Source organism: Alosa pseudoharengus, unplaced genomic scaffold (genome assembly GCF_046254945.1).
Source record: "Alosa pseudoharengus isolate Yale_2024_CS ecotype anadromous, Long Island Sound unplaced genomic scaffold, YU_APseudo_1.1 YU_APseudo_1.1_scf_24, whole genome shotgun sequence".
Lineage (NCBI taxonomy): Eukaryota > Metazoa > Chordata > Actinopteri > Clupeiformes > Clupeidae > Alosa > Alosa pseudoharengus.
Window position 1 is genome coordinate 32,746,904 of NW_027468689.1, and position 20,427 is coordinate 32,767,330.

The window sequence follows — 20,427 nt, forward strand, 5'->3', positions numbered from 1 at the left end:
ATTGCTAAACATTATGCCAATAGTTTTTTCTAATGTCAGATCACATTATAACTTATATGTGTTGTTACATTTTACATGATTTGTATAGTATGCCTCCACTTAGCGCACTGTCCTGATATACACTGAAAAAAATGTTTCTCCAGCATGTTCCAGCAAGGTGCAATCTGTGTGATCCACAATACACACTTTTTCACCAAATTCAGCTAATTGCTCTTCACGTATAGCTGTGTTCACTGTCTGTGTTCATACATCTCTGTTGTCAATACACAGTTCTCAGCTGCATGGTAGTGATAGCTTGATTAACCATTGAGCTTTCATCTTTCATCAGAAATGTGGACTACACCTTTTAGACAGCTAAAATGGTGTTTACTCTGACTGGTCTACTGCCTTTTTTTAGCCCTGTGATAATGTCTGCATGCATGTCCACAGATTGGAATCAAACTGATTATGGTGCCCCCTCTCCATACGAGCGAGGAGAAGCATATGGAATCCTGCCTATCTGTTTGCAGTACCTTTCCCCCTCCTACGTCTCCATATTTGGAATAGCAGCAGTTGCAGCAGCAGTTATGTCCTCCACAGATTCAGCGCTCCTCTCCAGCACATCCATGTTCTCCACAAACATCTACAAGAACATCAGAACACAGGTTTGCAAAGTCACTTGTCAGTCTGGCCTACTAAAAAATCCCTGCCTAAATCAGTTTTGAAAGATAAACAACCTCCTGATCAATGTACTTTTACTGTTAAGACTAATGATTTGCATTATTGTGTGTATAATTCAGTGAGGGGCAAGCTACTTGTAGTGAGCTAAGCTACCAGTTACTCTACATGAAATGAAGCTTAACTACACAAATGCTTCCTCTAGACAGCTAAGTTACATACATTTTGCAAAAGTAGTTTAGTACATCAGAAGCTACTTTATATTTTTACAAAAAAATAACATTAACATTAACCAATGGCCTAGCCAATATAACTCAGTCAAACAGATACAGTAACTTAGTTACCTTTATTTACACATGTAGGCTATAACATATGTCCAGTTCAAATACAACAACCCTTGATTGTTACTCTCACAGCTCCAAAATCAATTTGGTATGGAGCTAAATTTGTCTCAATAATATTTGTATATGCGCAGAGGGGGATCCACAGATATTTCTTGATTTGCATGCGTTCACTAAACAAAGATTATGGAAATTAAACACCACTTTTCCATCAAAAAGCTTGTTGTAAAAGGCATAACTTGTTAGATTTAAGAACTAGGTTCGCTAGCTCTGTGTGTTATGAGTCCCATAGAACAACACTGCCATCTACTGGATTAGAAAGTGTCAGCAGGCTACTTGTGGATCTGGGTGGCTTCTCTGCCACAAAGTTTGTCTCAAAAATACGTACGTACTGATCCACAAATGCGAAAACGAAAACTGTGTGTGCTGGTGATCCACAAATGCAAAATTTCACAAAGACAATTTTCAGTTTTACAAATGCCATTTCATTTACAAATACACATCTACAATTGTGAAAACCTATTTACAAGTTACAAATATAATTTTTTTATTTGTGGATATCAAAACACGAATGCAAGTCAAGAAATATTTGTGGATGTCGCCATCTACTGGATTGCGATTTCTGTGTGTTGGTGAATTAAAGTAGGCCTATTTACGTGTGGAATATATACAAATATTATTGAGACAAATTTAGCTCCATCATTTGGGGAAAAAAGACTCCACATAATAACAAAAGGCAGGTACTGAGAGAGAGTGCATATGGGCCATGGACATGCTCAATTTGGACATTTCTTAAGCTGGCAGGATCAACTGCAAGCTAACTTAAAACTCCTTAACTGAAGCACAATAGCTAAGGAAAACACTTTGTAACTGTCTTTGCATTCATGCTTGCATCTTCATTGTTTGGTGGATTTTTGCCTGTAAAAGCTTCACCTTCTCTTGATTATCCCAGTTTAGTTCAGATCCACTGAACTTGCATGTATGAGTGGTCAGAAGGAAGTTCTACTGTGAGCTCCACAAATGCTCTAGAAAATGTAGCTGGGTCATTCTACGAAAACGTGCCATTTTATGTCCCTCAAACAAAAGTGTCTTGCAAAGCTGAATTAACAATATTTTATTCATAATTATTTTATATTTCACGAAATATAATAATGATAATAATAAATTATTCACTTTTTAAGAATTCATCCTTTTTTTTAAGGATTTTAAGCACTTTTCGTATTAGGTATATTGCAAAAGCTGTAAAAATGGCTTGTCCCTCTGTATGATTTGTCTAGTATCACTAGCTATTTAGGATAAAAAAAAAACTCTAAAAAAAAAGTGTTTGTTCATAGATCATTAAACAATTGGGTAACACTTTATTTTAAGGTTCACATGTTAGCCACCAATACATACCTAATTAATACCTGTATTAGTGACTTGTAAGGCATGTGTTAGGCAACATTAACCATTTGTTAGGTGTGTATTCACAAATGTCTTGTTCATGAAGAATTAGGCCTTTATTATTGATATAATCTTAATAATGACCTTGTAAGCCTTGATCTCTACATACTAATTAGTAGTAAGTACCAAAATAGAATATGCATAACCTACTTGTATACTGTCTGAATAAATCCCAAATAGTAGGAGAACAGTTGTAGAATAAGCAAGTGTATGGCTCAACCTCATTGCTGCATTTCACTGCCCAGGTTGCTGTGTGAAATAGCACTTAATAACTGGGAGATTGGCTCCCATTCTAAAGTGGAAACTGGTTCCTTGGCAGCAAGCACATTATTATCAGTAATACCTCTGCAGTATGTACTTATTAGTCATGAATTGGTTCCATATTCAAGTCAGGCATTATTATTATTAAGAATTATATGATGGGAACAGTCTAGACTATAACTCCTGGTCAATACAGACATTCTTTACCCTTAATACATTGCTAGTGCATACATTGTTCATTCAAAATATGGTCCATGTTCTAAAGTAGAGGCTGGGAGGGTGTTAACAATAGAAAAGAAGATGAGAAAAGTGATAGCACTGACAATGTTTATTTAACAAGTTCTGTAAACATGTTACATTGTACTCTCAATGAGCTCACAAAGCACAAAAAGACTAGCAAAAGCTAGTTTTAACTAGAATTGACAGGATAAAAACACGTCTTTTAAACAAATAAAAAGGGCAAAAGAATTGTAATTCAACACATCTGTGGTGGTCTTCTTTGAAACGGGACCCACCTACCTAACTTGTACACAGCAGGCCTATTTGCCTGAAACTACAGTAGCAGTAAAGAAATCACACAAAAGAACATTTGCTATTTACTTGCCAGAGTGGACTAGTATTTTATCAGTATTGGGAGAAGGTATCCCCTTGCCTTTAGGTCCTCAATGGACTTCTTAATATCTGCTGTAACATGACTGCTGCATCTTTTTGCAAAGCACAGCTCACATCAACAACAAAAAGAGTAAAAATGAATACATTTTGAATGTACCATACACCAAATACGTATGGTAGCAAGATTGAGTTCTTTCTTTAAAAACTTGTGAAGCTTGTGAGAACAGTTTGCTTGACGAATTTAATTGCTTCATAGATGGTATTGTTTTTTAATGTCATGTAAAAGCATACCGAGAGGGCCATCTCTATGTCTCATTCCCCGCCAGTAAGTCCATTCAATGACATCTAGATGATCTTTCAGCAGATTGTCATTTCTATTTCCTCTCAGTCTCCATATGGAAGTTTTGCATATCCCCAAAACCTCTCGATATTTTGAGTGTGTAATCCTGTGTCTGGGTCCACAAAAAACTCTTTATGATTGACACTCACGTGATTGTAGCCAGTGCTGTTGAGGCACCGATAGGCCCTCCATCCATCTGAGATAACAGTAGCTCCAGGTCTGACATACTTCTGCACAATGGGCACTAGTTTCTGTGCTGATCGCTGTCTCACAACCCTAATAACTGGTCTTCTCCTCCTTTCTCTGACACCTAGCATCCCAAACACCCAAGAGCTGCGTTGACAGTGTCGTCCTGTAAAACATCAAGAGAAAAATTAACACATCAAGTTATAACAATGACAGTGACAGAACCTTCTGTAAAGCTTTAGATTAAAGCCTGTGAGTTATTGTGTAAGGAATCAGTAAGAACAAGTAACACAAATGTGTAATATTGTCATAATTACAAAATAAGTACAGGACAGGTGAGAATAACATCCAACTAGAGAATGTAATTTCAGGAAAATCATGAGTGCATGAAAATGCATACTGCAGTTGCTTTAGGTGGACTCAGTGGCACATTAGTTACATTGGGATATTCTTAGCTAGGTTGTTACTTGGATGATTATGATTGTGGCTACAATAATGTTATTAGTTGCTGGGCTGTTGCCAGGTTAGTTATGATGGTTGCTAGCTTAATCATGCTAGTTGCTATGTATGTTGCTAGGTTGCAACTGTGGAAATGGTTACTGGTTATGATAGTTGCTGAGTTAATTTTTTTTTTTTTTTTTTTGGCCTTTTTTTATGCTTTTAATGATAGTGACAGTGGAGAGTGACAGGAAGCGAATGGGAGAGAGAGCAGGGGTGGGATCCGGAAAGGACCACGGGGCGGGAATCGAACCCGGGTCGCCGGCGTACGGTGCAGGTGCCCCAGCCAGTTGCGCCACAGCTGGGGCCAGTTGCTGAGTTAATTATGTTCTTCAAAGCTCAACCTGGAGGCATCCAGTGACTACTGTGAAAGGGCAGTTGGCAGCCAGGAAAGACTGGAGGACAGCCAGGAAAGACTGGATGACTGCAGGAAAGTCTGCATCTGGGGGTGGCAGGCTAGTTACCTTACCCACCAGTCTCAAGGGACACCCTAAACAACTACGAAGACGAACAAAGGAAAACAACCCGAAGGCCCTCCGAGAGGCGGGGTGGAAGAAGGGCCAAACCAGACAGACTCTATGGCAACGACCGGAACGGACCAAGGCAATGATTGTAGGATTATGGGAAGATGCAGGTGTGGATGGGAAAAGGTGACCACCTTCAGGGGGCTAAGGATTCACCAGGGAAGGAGAAAGTGCGAGGAGGGAGCCCGAAAGCAACATTGCGCTGCAGCTGTAGCTGCAGGTCAGACAAAAGGAACCCAGAGCCAGGTCGCAAACCACAGAGCTGAGGGATCCAACGTTGCAGAGGGAAGGCAAGTGGCAGAGGCAGGAGGGACCTTGGTGAACACTGATTCCTATGAAAGTGGCACTGATAACACCACTAGAACACCAACGGACCCCAGAACACCTTCACATTCAGACACCCAAGAACCAGGACCGAGGACTGAAAGGAAAGAACCAGGGAGGAGGCAACCAGTGAAATGGCCAAAAGCGAATGAGACTGCAGTTTGGCAGCAGCTGGACAAGGACATCAGCATCGTCCTGGAACACTCACTACGCGGCCAGGTGGAGACCAAGCTGAACAACATTGGGGACATACTGTATGAAGAATGCAGAGGCAGGTTTGGGACACTGGCAGCAAAGCGGAGCTCCGGCCCAAAGCAGAAGGGGAGGAGGGAGAGGGAGATTGAGGCACTGGTGAAGAGGCGGCGTCATCTTCGAAAACAGTGGAGGAAGGGGAGTCCAGAGGAGAAGGAGGGCCTGAAGCCACTGTGGGAGGAGGTGAAAAAGAGCATCGCCAGCCTACGGAGGGCGGAGCGCATCCGCAGGCGCAGAAGGCGGAAGGAGAAGGAGAGAAGCAGCTTCTTCAGGAACCCCTACCAGCATGCAAGACGGCTGCTTGAGGATAAGAGGAGCGGGAAGCTGGAGATCAGTCAGTCAGAGCTGGAGAACTACCTCAAGGAGCTCTACAGCGACCCAAGACAAGACAAACCCCACTAGGACCACCTGGGTATGTTCCTCGCCCAGCTCCGCAAGCTCACCTATTCGACACTGCTCTGCCCAAGCTCAGTGAGGCAGCAGAGGTTGTTCGGAAAGCAAGGGCAGCCTCAGCACCAGGCCCCAATGGTATACCCTATAAGCTGTACAAGTATTGCCCAGGGGCCCTGAAACATCTATGGAAACTCTTGAGAGTGGCCTGGAAGAACCAAGTCATCCCGACAGAGTGGCAAAGAGCAGCTACTGTCTTCATCCCGAAGGAGGCTAACTCCACCACCATCGGTCAGTTTAGGAGTATTGCGCTCCTGAACGTCGAAGGCATGATCTTCTTTGCCATCCTAGCCAGGAGGTTGACCAGCTACCTCACAAACAACGGGTACATCGACACCAGCTGCCAGAAGGCCGGGGTGCCAGGCTACCCAGGGTGCGTGGAACACTCTGCAGTGATATGGGAGCAGATCCAGCAAGCAAAAAGAGAGAAAAGCGCATGTGCATGTGGTGTGGCTAGACCTCGCCAATGCATACGGGTCAGTTCCCCACCAGCTAATCGAGTATGCCCAGGACTTCTTCCATATCCCTGTCTGCATTCGCGCCCTGGTGTCAAGCTGCTTCGCAGACCTCCAGATGTGCTGCACACATCAAGACTTCACCACGAGCTGGCAACGACAGGAAGTTGGCATTGCCATGGGATGTTCAATCTCTCCCATCCTGTTCGTCGCAGCATTTGAGGTCATCCTCATAGGAGTAAGGAAGATGGCGGGAGGGGTGAAGCTACCATCTGGACAAAGGCTGCCACCAGTGAGAGGCTACATGGATGACGTCACCACCATCCTCCAGACTGCAGCATGCACAGCGAGACTGCTGAAGAGGATTGACGAGCTTGTGGCCTGGGCAAGGATGAGAATCAAACCTGCAAAGTCACGCAGCCTGTCCCTTAGGAAAGGGGTCAGGAGCGACCACACCATCTTCATCGCAGGTGGCGAGGAGATTCCGTTGCTGGCTAGTCAAGCCGTCCGTAGCCTCGGTCGGACCTACACGGCAGACCTCTCCGACAAGCAGATGGGGGAAGCAGTGAGGAAGCAGCTTGCAGAAGGCTTGGCAAGGATCAGCGAGAGCCAGCTCCCTGGCAAGTACAAAGTATGGACTTACCAATTCATACTGTACCCAAGGGTGATGTGGCCACTGAAAATGTGCGAGGTCCCCTCCTCAGTGGCAGATAAGATGGACAGGTTAGCAAACGGGTTCATCAAGAAGTGGCTGGGGCTGCCAAGATGCCTGTCAGATGTGGGGCTATTCGGGAGGAACGTGCTCCAACTGCCATTGCAGTCCATCAGCCAGGGATACAGGCAGGAAAAGGCTCGAATGGTGCTTGAGCTGAGGGATTCCACTGACCAGTTAGTGAGAGCAGCTGGCCCCCAAGTAAGAACAGGGAGGAAGTGGAAAGCCCAGGAGGAGGTTGACATGGCCATCAGCAGGTTAAAACACCAGGAGATCACTGGAAGAGTCCAAGAGGGTCGAGCAGGGTTGGGGAGAGGCGAGACCCCCCTCTTCTGGTCCAAGGCCTCCAAGGAACAGAGAAGAGCCATGGTGGTGGCAGAAGTGGGCAAGGACAGAACAAGACCGGCTACGTGTCAAAGCGGTGTCAACAGTTCGCCTACTGCGAGACATTGGCTGCACAGGAGCAGGGAGCCGGAAAGCCATCAAGGAACTGGCGGAGGAGGCAGAGAAGGGCAGCTTCTGGCTGTGGCTGAGGAGGAGAGATAGAGGGTGGGGGCAGAACACCTAGGGCATCAGCAGGGGGTGGCAGGTAGAGATACCAGCCATCGCTCCGCCACCAAGAGATGTACTGGGGTTAAAGGAGCGAAACATCAGTGACTGGTGGTCCCCAGCTGATGACCCGTTCCTGCCCATAGGTGTATAGGGGAACACACTTGCATAGAGTGCACTGGTGGAGGTGCGTCAGGCAGCAATGCCCAGCAGGCATACCAACAGCCTGTATCTTCAAAGTTGGTTGCTATGTGGGTTGCCAGAGAGCAACTGTGGAAGCAGTTGCTAGGCTGTTGCTAGGGTACCTGAGGTGGTTGCTAGGCTGTTGCTAGGGTACTGGTTGCTATGCCGGTTACTCGGTTAATCATGTTGGTTGTTATGTTGGTTGCTTGGTGGAAGTGGTTGGTAGGATGTTGCTAGGGTACTTGAGGTGGTCGCTAAGCCGTTGGAATGGTATGTTGAACCGTTGGAATGGTTGAACAGTTAAATAGTCGAGTAGTTTAAGTTAACAGTGAATTATTGTAGTGAGAACTCTTGTTTTGAAACAGTTGTGGACAGAGGAAACAGGGGAGAGGAGGTCATAGTTGATGAGAAACAGGAACTGTAGTCTTAAGAGAGCTGACTGTCTTACAGCCTAAGATAGTGACAGTTGGTCCAGATGACCAGAACACCTGGCAAAACATTCTGATTGCTTAACGACCCTATAGTGATGTCATCAGCCCAATGTAAGTCTATGGGGAAAATGTCTGCCGAATGTCTCCTACACCACTTGGCTACTATCACTGAGGCCACTGTGAAAAGAAAAAGTGTTTCTCAAATTCCACACCCTAACACTGGATGTACTACGAGCTGTAAAATGCATCACACATTCAACCCTGCCTATTTTGTTGCGGATGTTGTTTGCAAGATCTCACCTACCAGGCTACTAATTTTGTAATTTACAGGCTGTAATCTAAAGCGTTACCCAACCGTCTGTGCTGGCATCAATCATTGAAGAATTAAAAAATTACTTTACAATAGCCTACCTTTCGTTTGTGTCCGAATTTGCTTTCGTCAATTAAAACAATTTCATGTCCTCCTCCAAGTTTCTGGTCACCCCTTCTTCTCATTCTTTTCATTGCAGCCTTGCAGACGCCACGCAGTCGATGTGCAAGTTTAGTCAATGTTGCAGAGCTCCCTGTAATGCCCTCTTGCAACATGTCAATTTCACGCAGACGGAGACCCTGGGAAAACCTAAAAAACACGTTCAAGTCAATTAAATAAAAGGCACAAATCATATTGGTCTTCTCATGAAATAAATTTAGACCTCAGATCAGGGCTGCTTACAGTACAACCTTCACCTTCCGATTGACAGAAAGAAATGAAAATGCTTTTTGAAATGCCGGTATGCTTAAAACTGGTTGAAAGAGTTGAGTGTGTGAGTGTTTAATGTTATGAGTATTAAATGAGGACTGAATTGTCAGTGACCAGTCACTCACCTGTGAATGAAGTGCATCCATGTCTGCAAGCTTACGTGGGACTTGGAAAATATGAAACCACTGCGGATCCTCCTGCTGATGGCTTTCTTATGGCAAGAGTCACGACATAACCTGAGAACAAAATGTAAGTATCTGATATCATGGATAATTTGACATAGGCCTAACAGCTACTGTATGCAATTTCATCATAATACAAGGTGGGGCCAGGGTTAGACCTTTTTTTATCCATAGTCAGTTCTAGACCAACTAGGAGAGTTTTTAATTGAATTACAGTCTGCTTCAATTGAAATGATACGATTAAACTGGCTAAGACAATAATCTAGCTAGGCTACAGTAGGCTAATAGTAATAAGTCAGTTATCTAACAAAAATGTTTTATTGCAAATGTAAAAGGCCAAATAAGAGGGACAATCCTTACCAGTTAGGCTCCTTCTCTCCGTAAGACTTCTTGTATTTCATGACGTGATGACAACATGGACATCTCATTGATCTTTTCAAGAGCCCTAATTTCATAAGATATCTCACAAACGTATCCTTTCTCCTAAATGATGGTTTGCGAAACATTTCTCCGATAAATGTATCCATTTTCTTCCAGCAACGTAGGACGGAGCTGTAGCCTACAGGAAACAAAGAAAACGCGCCAAAGGAAGTTCATGCAAGGATCAACAAATGAGGTACGATTTGAATTAACGTACGTTGCTGATGTTGACCTGAGCGGAGTTGCTTCAAATCACTCACACTTGGTTCGTAAAGAAAGGTGTTGTACGACAGGATTTTAGACTCCAATATGGTACGTTAACGTTATTTAATTTGGAAGTAATGTTTGTTCTAAATTTTATTCTTAATCTAAAGTGTAGTTTGATATTAACGTAATGAAGCAAAGTCGGGGGAACATTGAGGTACTTGGAAGACATAGCTAGCAACTTAACGTTATAGTAAGTAAACTAGCTATATTGCTAGTATGAGATGCTTTTATGCTTTGTATATTGGCTGTAAGTGAAATGGTGAGTGGAGTTCGCAGAAAATATTGTTGAGTAGCCTACCTAGGTGCTAGGCTACTTTCTGGAAAATTTCGCCACATTTACATATTTTCTATTCTACCACCATCTCTACATCAACATCATGCCACAGCATGGCAGCCATGCATCTGCTAACCTAGACATGCTAAGCAAACTAAGTAGCTGAAATCAGTCAAACCTGGTACCCAAAGGTTTTAGATCTAGATAAATGTGCACTTCATTTTCAGTGAATGCCATCATGCACGAGCAGTTGGCCGCGAAGCAGGGGGACAGAGTGAGCGTGATTGTATGGTTTTTAAACATTATATTAATGTTAATATGCTAATTAATATGCTTATTATGCTAGTTAATATGCTAATTAATGTTAATGCTAATGTTACCCCTCCGTCAACAAATAACATTAAACAAAATTGTTGGGGAATTACAGTGCCGTACAAAACAATATACTGTACAAACCTTTTTGGCATTCTGAGTTTGTATGCATGTTGACTGAAATTATTCTGCAATTTCTTGTAGGCTCTAAGAAGCATCCAACAAAGGCTGCTGAAACTCTACCTGATGACGAGGATGACTCACCCTTAATCAGTTCCAGTGAGTCTGAACTGAAAAGATCTCGGGTACACCGGTTCCGTATCATTGGTCCGACATCCCATTAGTCCGACATCCCATTAGTCCGAAAATGACCCATTGAGGAGAGATCCCATAAGTCCGACATACCATTAGTCCGAAAAAAAGAAGCCCATTTGTCCGACATCCCATTAGTCCGACGATACACATGTAGAGATGCATGGATGACTTTTAAGGAGTCTTGTGCTAAGTCATTAATGACCAAAATATTTACGCTACTTGTCAGTGTTGAGCTGTTCTCTATGCTCCTCTGTGTGTGAGTGAATGCGTAGGGGGCATATTGTGCGTGTCTCCTCCTCTTACGTTATTTGGAATGCGCTCATTTGTGATGGGTTTTGTCGTAGGAAAGTTGTTTTAGACTGAAACACGTTAGCTTCGATGTTCGTTTGCAAAAAAAAAAAAACACATCCACGGCTGAATTGTCGCATCTCACGGGTAACTGCCACGCACGCACCCACTACCCTGTCTTTGTTGATAAATTCATGTAAAACATAATGTTATTCACACAGAGCGTCACGTCAGTCTAACAAAAACAATGACAGACGGAGTTTTTATGAAATAGACAGCAGTCTGGATTTATTCATTAGTTAATTAAAGCTCATAATTGGTAATTAAACAAAATCGATCACACAGAGTTTAATGTCCTCCCTAATGTCAAGCTATAGGCCTACTAACTGAAACAATTACCCATAGTGAACGTTCCCCTACCCAAAATACCCTTCCCTCGATAATGTGGGCCAGCTTGTATTAGGCTAGGCTACTAGATTTACCCTTAGCCTATATTTACCCGATAATGGCCTTTTCGTTTGACCATATTGCTCACGTTTAGCCTACACATTGTCAACTTGCCCTCATATGGTCTCGAATCAGCTAAGATTTACATTTCCCCCTAAAAAGTATTCTGCTACAAAGTAAAACAATCACTTTATTTCACAAACTTCTTTTTTTTTTGCAAACGAACATCGAAACGTGTTTCAGTCTAAAAAACTTCCCTATACGAAAAAACCCATCACAAATTAGCGCATCCCAAATAACGTAGCCTATGAGGAGGAGACACGCAAAATATGGCCACAGACGCATTCACAGCATAGAGGACAGTGAAGGTGAAGTTTTGGTCATTAATGACTTAGCATAACCCTCCTTCATCAACCCACGACCCACCGGCAATTAACAATTTAGTTATTTTTTCTTTACCCGACCTGCCCAATCCATGGTGTTAGTGCCATTTTCCATATTGTAATTTAGACTCAGATTTAGATGTAATATTATTTAGATTCATTTTTTGGTGATTGTTTATTATAGCACAATTAGGCTATGTTATGATTGCATTAGGCTATTGTATTTCATTTTGCATTCTTGTAAAGGTTGCCAAAATCACATTTTTACATGGTTGTTTGTATGAATATGTATTAGTAGCCTATTTTCTCTCTGTTTAATATGCCATGTATGTACATTTGATGTCAGCTGACTGTTGGACGCGCGTTTTGGGTAGGAGGGACTTTTATTGCACTTTGTTTAAATGGAGGCGCGAGGAGAGCGCTCGCCCCGAGAGTTACCTGTGTGAAGCCGGCTGTATGGAGTAACGCGCGCTAGAGGCCTTGCATGCTAGACATACCGTGATTCATTCTCTGTATCTGCGATCGCTGTGGATTATCATTCTTTTCCGAAATCATTGGATTACAGCAAGCAAAGGATCCTTTTTCCTAACGTGCGTGTTTTGGTGAGATTGCGTTTCGCAAACGTATGGCGAACGACTTCTCAACAGACTGTAAGCGCAATAACTTTTTCCTATTCCGGGGATCACGTTTGTGTTTTTGACTGTTTGAATCATCTGCTTGATGTCGGGACTATTGGGCACTGAACTTTGGGGGGTATTTGTTGGTGCATTGTGAAACTTTGTTGTTAATTAGGCCTATGTGTCGGGCCTTCAGTTGCGCGCCGAGTGGCCGCGAGTTCGTGCATTACAATACAAAGTGAATCAATCTCATATGTTGGGTTTCTTTCTGTAGGCTAATATACACTCTTAGAGGAAGGCAAGGCCTTTTGCCAGTTTAAGTTAAGTTAAACGGCCTTCATCTGCATTGAACCAGCACGATTTCCTGCTTATTGGATCCGCCCGTAACCTTATTTATGCGTAGTGGCAATCAGTTCTTTTGAATAAGGGCGATTTGTTACATAGTAAAGTATGTTTATGCATTGCATTGCCTAGACTCTACGTGAACTGACCACGTCTAGTAGAGCGGCTACAAGGCCAATTTGGCAAGAATCGTGCAAATTATGATACAAGCATGAAACTTGGTAGGTATGTGCTTATGACCAATACAATCAAATCTACCTGACTGGCCACTTGAAATGGTGGCCATTTTCCAAGATGGCCGCCAAAACAGACCCCAGAAATTGATTTATTGCATAGAATTGACCTAGCAAATTATGATACAAGCACGAAACTCAACATGTATGTGCTCAAGAGCAATACAATGAAATCTACCTGATTGGCCACTTGAAATGGTGGCCATTTTCCAAGATGGCTGCCAAAAAAGACCCTAGAAATTGATTTATTGCACAGAATTGTCAAAGCAAATTATGATGGACGCATGAAATTTGGCATGGATGTGATCAAGACCAATACAATCAAATCCACTTGATTTGCTACTTGAAATGCTGGCCATTTTCCAAGATGGCGTCCAAAAAGACCCGAGAAATTTGCAAAGTTCAAATGTGCAAATTGCAAATGTGGTGTAAATAATTGTTCACTCTCCTTAAATATGTTTCCATAGATGATGAAGTGATACAGATATTAAAAATGTTCCACAATGACAAATAAGCCACTTATGACACACAAATAGCATGGTGATAACATGCTAATAATGCCAGTTCTTAATGTCAATGGAGGGTGTTGCGTGATGCCACCCCCCCAAACAAATAAAATGGTTATGACATGCTAATAATATAATGACACTAATATGCTAATAACGGCAATTCATGGTTTTCTCGATGTTGCTGTTAAACAAAAGATGCGTGTACACCAGAAACAACCTCAGCTACAAAGTAGCCAAGGTCGTTGAAGAACCTTTGTCATGAATTCGCTTTTTTCGCTCTGGATGTTTGATTTAGCTAATCACATAACGGCTCTGGCTTGTCAGCCTGCGACATTCGAAGATAAGAGCATTCCAATTGTTTTTTGCCGAACCGCTCATTACCATCATATTAGCTGACTTTTAATTGCTAAATCGCTTAATCGCTCTGGTCGTCCAGATTGGTTCGCTCCAGGCGAATTCACTTTGGTCGCTTTATTCGCCGACCCTCCATAGACAAATAATGACTTCCGTCTTTCCGGTCGCATAGGTCGCTTTTGGTTTTACATGCAAATAACAGCGGTAACAGTTATTAACAACAAATAAGCCCCTTATAACACACTGATAACATGGTGATAACATGCTAATAATGACAATTCTTGATGTCAATGGAGGGTGGTGCGTGATGCGATACCATTGTGGTAATAATATGCTAATAACGGTAATTTATGATTTTCTCGATATGGGCGTTTAAAAACACTAATAACGTGCTAATGGTACTAACGGTAATAATATGGTAATAATGTGCCGCTCACTATAATTTGTGCTCTCTGCGACTGTCCCCACAATTACCCCAGAGTTAGAGAACAAGGCGACCAGAGTGAATCAATCAGCAGTGGTCCAATGTCGCTGTAAGTGACTAAAATTAATTCCGAATAACCTCAGTGGCTGGTTTAATTCAGATAGTTTTGGTCTAAATATTGTAAGGATATGGATAGTGATACAGTGCATATACTCAAATGTAAAACGGCATATACAGTGTAATTTGTGGTAGGAGAGTAGGCTACAAAGTAGGGCAGTAAGAACAGACAGGAATATTATATATGAGGCATACTAGCATATAAGTGTTCTGTGTAACCACTCTGAAGGCCTGACTGACCGCAACGTCAAAAAAAAAAAGTTTGGTTTGACTAACTGTAGCAACATTGCCCTTTTCCATCCTCAAGGTGAGGGTGGGTAAAGAAATATAACATCTTACTTGTGACATGGTCAGAATAATCAGTAATTGATATTGATATACTGCCACACCACTCATCAAAGGCATTTCTTCTTCTCCACCTGCTGTATGTGTTTGCACAGCTTTGTTAAAACAGGCTTACATTGTTGAAAAACAAATAGCATTTTTATACACGTGCGTCTTAATGTTAAAATACCTACACTAAATTCTGAATCACATTTTGCCAATCAGCCCAAAACGAATTGAAATTTAAATAACTGTTCCATGCATGGATTCAAAAGGTGATCAAAAGATCATACCTCAATCTGATTTTTTAGATTAACAATGGACAACGACTGACTGGTCAAAGTGCTGTCTGTGTCAGCAGGACACAAAAGAACAAGTCTCCTGATACGAATCCTGCAAAGACAGATAAAGATGGCTATACATTATTAGCAAAAAATATCCCACTCCCACTCTCTTAATGCATTGCCTATCAAACTTGATTGTGCAAGACTTGACACAGGAATGAATTGAATTTCCAATGACTTCATCATAGAAGGAAACAGAAATGTAGTGAATGTTAACATTGATTTGGGCCACATCTTCTAAATTAATTGCAATTAATGAAGTTCTAGTGTCTTATTTGGTGGCCATCTTTAAAAATGGCTGCCATATTACATTTTCAAGTTGCAAATGAGGTGGATTTCATTATATTGCTCTTTAGCACAAACACACAAAATTACATACTTGTATCATCATTTTCTTGCTCACTTCTGGGCTGAATTCAGTCTTTTGGCGGCCATATTGTAAAATGGCTTCCATTTCAAGTGGCGAGTCAGGTAGATTTGATTGTATTGTTTTTTTAGCACATTCATGCCAAAATTCATGCTTGTATAATAACTTGCTTGATCAATTCTGTGCAACAAATCCATTTCTATGGTATTTTTTGGCGGCCATCTTGGAAAATGGCCGTCATTTAAACTGGAAAATCAGTTAGAATGTATTGTGTTGGTCTTAAGCACATACCTGCCAAATTTCATGGCTGTATCATAATTTCCTTTGTCAATTCTGTACAACAAACCAATTTTTAGAGTTTTTCATGGGGGCCATTTTGGAAAATGGCCGCCATTAAAAATGGCAAATCAGGCAGATTTTATTGTATTGGTCTTGAGCACATACATGCCTAATTTCATGCTTGTATCATTATATCTTTGGTGAATTCTGAGCAATAAATCAATTTCTAGGGTCTTTTTTGGCGGCCATCTTGGAAAATGGCCGCCATTTCAAGTGGCCAATCAGGTAGATTTGATTGTATTGGTCTTGAGCACATACCTGCCGAATTTCACGCTTGTATCATAATTTGCACGATTTTTCCTGTAGCCGCTCTACTAGTCATAGCACAGGGCGCGCTCTTTTGGTTACAAGTCATCCATGCATCTCTGCTGTGTATCCATGCATCTCTACTGTGTATCGTCGGACTAATGGGATGTCGGACCAATGGGCTTCTTTTTTTCGGACTAATGGTATGTCGGACTTATGGTATCTCTCCTCAATGGGTCATTTTCGGACTAATGGGATGTCGGACTAATGGGATGTCGGACCAATGGTCCGTCCCCGGTACACCATTCCCACCCTGCTCACCACCCAGCTCATCATACAAGAGGTAACTACATTGTGACTAAGTTTAGATAAGATAAAACTGCAATCCCCAAAGGGAAATTCATAAATTCATCACAGCAACCAAAGAATAGATCAGACGAAGATAAAAGATATATAATCTTCTATCTAAAAGTTAGTTAGTTGTTTTGCAGTCGGTGGTTCTAGCCTTGAAGTGAAACACCGGAGTCAATCAGTCCAGATCCCTGTGGTTTGAGGCCACCAAGTGCTGTCTGAACAGCAGCATTTGATACAACGTAGACCGAATTTTGCAAACTTACAGCTAACGCGAACAGATATGGCATATGAAAATTAACTTTCATGCCCTCATAAGTTAGCGTTGGCTAGCGTTTCACTATTTGGTCCACATTGCACAATATGATGTGGTTCTCATACCTACCGGCAACCCGAAAACATATGGCTCCTTGATTTTTGATGGAAGTGTGGAAACCTTGTTAGGATTCGCAAAAAGATGCAGCAGTCATGTTACAGCAGATATAAAGAAGTCCATTGAGGACCTAAAGGCAAGGGGATACCTTCTCCCAATTTTGATAAAATACTAGTCAAGTATTTGCAACACTATGGCAAGTAAATAGCAAATGTTCTTTTGTGTTATTTCTTTACTGCCACAGTTTTCAGGCAAATAGGCCTGCTGTGTACAAGTTTTTGATACTGTATGTGGTAGGTGGGTCCCGTTTCAAAGAAGACCACCACAGATGTGTTGAATGACAATTCTTTTGCCCTTTTTATTTGTTTAAAAGACGTGTTTTTATCCTGTCAATTCTAGTTAAACTAGCTTTTGCTAGTCTTTTTGTGCTTTGTGAGCTCATTGAGAGTACAATGTAACATGTTTACAGAACTTGTTAAATAAACATTGTCAGTGCTGTCACTTTTCTCATCTTCTTTTCTATTGTTAACACCCTCCCAGCCTCTACTTTACAACAGGGACCATATTTTGAATGAACAATGTATGCACTAGCAATGTATTAAGGGTAAAGAATGTCTGTATTGACCAGGAGTTATAGTCTAGACTGTTCCCATCATATAATTCTTAATAATAATAATGCCTGACTTTAGAATATTAAACCAATTCATGACTAATAAGTACATTCTGCAGAGGTATTACTGATGATAATGTGCTTGCTACCAAGGAACCAGTTTCCACTTTAGAATATGGGAGCCAATCTCCCAGTTATTAAAGGAACCATATGTAAGAAAAATATTTAAATTAATCAAAATGGCCCTGATATGTCACTAAACATTAAGAAATCATGTTAATTTCAAATACTTATATCACTGACAACAGTAGTCCGGCCAGGATATTGTCATTTAAAAAGTGAAGTTGCAGCCCTCAACTGATGTTGATGTTGTGTTTTGTCATGTCATGTTGTGTTTTGGCCTGATGCGCCACCCTCCACCTATCTACCAATCACGAAGTCAGTAGTGTTTCGCCATCAGGGTTGGCGACCTAGAGTCAGGGGGGAGGGGGAGGGGATACACCGCTCTTCAGTATTTTGAAAGTGATTGCAGTACCAGTTTTGGCCACAATCTTACATATGGTTCCTTTAAGTGCTATTTCACACAGCAACCTAGGCAGGGAAATGCAGCAATGAGGTTGAGCCATACACTTGCTTATTCTACAACTGTTCTCCTACTATTTGGGATTTATTCAGACAGTATACAAGTAGGTTATGCATATTCTATTTTGGTACTTACTACTAATTAGTATGTAGAGATCAAGGCTTACAAGGTCATTATTAAGATTATATCAATAATAAAGGCCTAATTCGTCATGAACAAGAAATTTGTGAATACACACCTAACAAATGGTTAATGTTGCCTAACACATGCCTTACAAGTCACTAATACAGGTATTAATTAGGTATGTATTGGTGGCTAACATGTGAACCTTAAAATAAAGTGTTACCAACAAGGGTATTTTGAATGTTTTTAAAATTATGAAAAAATCAACATTTTACATTTGTCCCCATGTTGTCGTCAACCCTGTTACTTTTGGATAAAACCCCCCTCGGAGAAAATTAACATAATTTTCAGGAAGTGATATCACCTGCCTTCCAGGAAGTTGATGGTGAAAAGACCAGAAAAGTGTTCTTCTCTTTTAATGACTTTTATTACGGTTTTGCTCTGTCTGACAGAAGGGGACAAGCTAGTTTTGTCAACCCCACAAAATCATGCATTAAATGTAAATATTTAACTGTAAATATTTAACAGCATTTTAACCTCTCTTGAATGCACACCATGTGGTGTCATGGTGTCCACCACATGGCTAGTAATGGCTGCCAATAACAATATTTCATCAACCTTGTTACTGTGAACCCTGTTACTGTCAATTCTAAAATCAAATAATTAATGTGTTCAACACCAGAATTATTTATGTGACACATAATTATTTGTATAATATTCATGAATAGTTACAAGAGCACTCATATTATTTTATAATAATATATGAATTTGTTGGTAACAGGGTTGACATAGCACACATACCTCCATTGACTATTTGTTAAGTAAATAAATAAATAAGATAGCCTGAGATGGCACTGCATGTTTTTTTGAGAGGTAAGAATCTACTTAATCCAAATAGGTGCTTCAAGATTTTAAAAACAGTACTTTGAAAATTAGGTATTTTGAATGCAAAATGGCATGTTTTCGTAGAATGACCCAGCTGCTGTAAAACCTACTGCACTACATGATCAAAAAGCAGCTAAGCTATTGAAAAGCTATCTGCTTCAGAAAATAGCTACGCTACCACCAAGCTACTGAGAAATGTAGTTAAGCGAATAGCTTTGCTACAAGTAGCAAGCTACTGCCCATCACTGGTATAATTATTGTAAACCTTAAGAATGTACTCACAGACCATAACAGAGACTTAAAGAATGTTGACAGAAGATAAAAACATTGTGTTATGTGTTTCAATTTTTGTATACAGGCTTCAGACAGAGAGATCCTGTGGGTGATCAGGATAGCTGTTGTTGTGACTGGTATGGTTGGAACCGCTCTGACTTTTCTTAATAACAGTATTTTGGGATTTTGGGTTCTCGGAGCTGATGTTGGATATTGCGTTCTCCTCCCTCAGCTGATTTGTGTCCTCTTCTGCCCTGCCTCCAATGGTTACGGGGCAGTTGTTGCATACTTCCTGGGCACATTGCTAAGGTTGTTGAGTGGAGAGCCTCTGTTAGGCCTCCCACCAGTTATCCATTTTCCAGGTGGTGAAATAGTTGATGGTGTGTATGTGCAGCAAGCACCTGTCCGAACAATAGCTATGCTCTTCACACTTGTCTCCATCCTCTTTTTCTCTTACCTCTCCACTCAACTATTCCGCCATGGAATAATGCCCAAAGCGTTGGATGTCCTAAGGATCAACAGGGTGATGACGCCAAGAATGGATCAAGCAAGAAGGAAGGCTGAAGGAAACAGACTGATGATGTCACTATCTGGCCCCAGTACTGTAAAAGAGAGTGAAGTTGAAGAAACTGCACAGTTGTAGTGTTCCCAGGCAAGATAGAAAAGTGTTTTTCATCTTTGTCACGCAGTGTTCAAAGCACATCTAACTATTATAATTGCCAATTGTAATAGAATAGCTTAATTAGAAGGACAGAATATACTGTATATTAAAACATTGCTCAAACATCAAAACATTGCTCAATTTTTGGAAATATTTGAATATGCAATTTTTGGCATTCCCTTTAATAGGGGGATGGGGTCGGGGTAGATTTTTCCACTTAGATTTCATCCACTACCAGTTTATTGACATACAGTAGACACTTTTCAATCTACACCAATTCTCATAATCTCTGTGGCTGTCTGCTTGTTGTGCAGCCTACTGTGCGCTGTAATACACTTAAAAAGTGTGAATAGGAAGCAACTTTAGTTTAGGAAACACATGGGGGTTAACTCATTGAGTGCCAAAAAAGTAATATTAAGTTTTTCCTTCACATGCGTTGAGTGCCAAAAACGTAATATTACGTTTTTAGGTTTTTTTTTTAATTACGAAACTAGACACTCTAACACG

The 20,427-nt window shown here is 41.2% G+C and overlaps 1 protein-coding gene across 1 annotated transcript in view; it reads left to right on the forward strand.

Annotated features, from left to right (window-relative positions):
* Positions 1–19,902, forward strand: part of LOC143141849 (high affinity choline transporter 1-like) — an 80,297-nt gene extending 60,395 nt beyond the window's left edge. Inside the window, exons 7-9 of the mRNA XM_076302553.1 lie at positions 430–644; positions 19,345–19,396; positions 19,757–19,902. Of these exons, the coding sequence (XP_076158668.1) occupies positions 430–644; positions 19,345–19,396; positions 19,757–19,902 (413 nt within the window). The remainder of the gene's footprint in view (positions 1–429; positions 645–19,344; positions 19,397–19,756) is intronic.
* Positions 19,903–20,427: the final 525 nt, after the last annotated feature.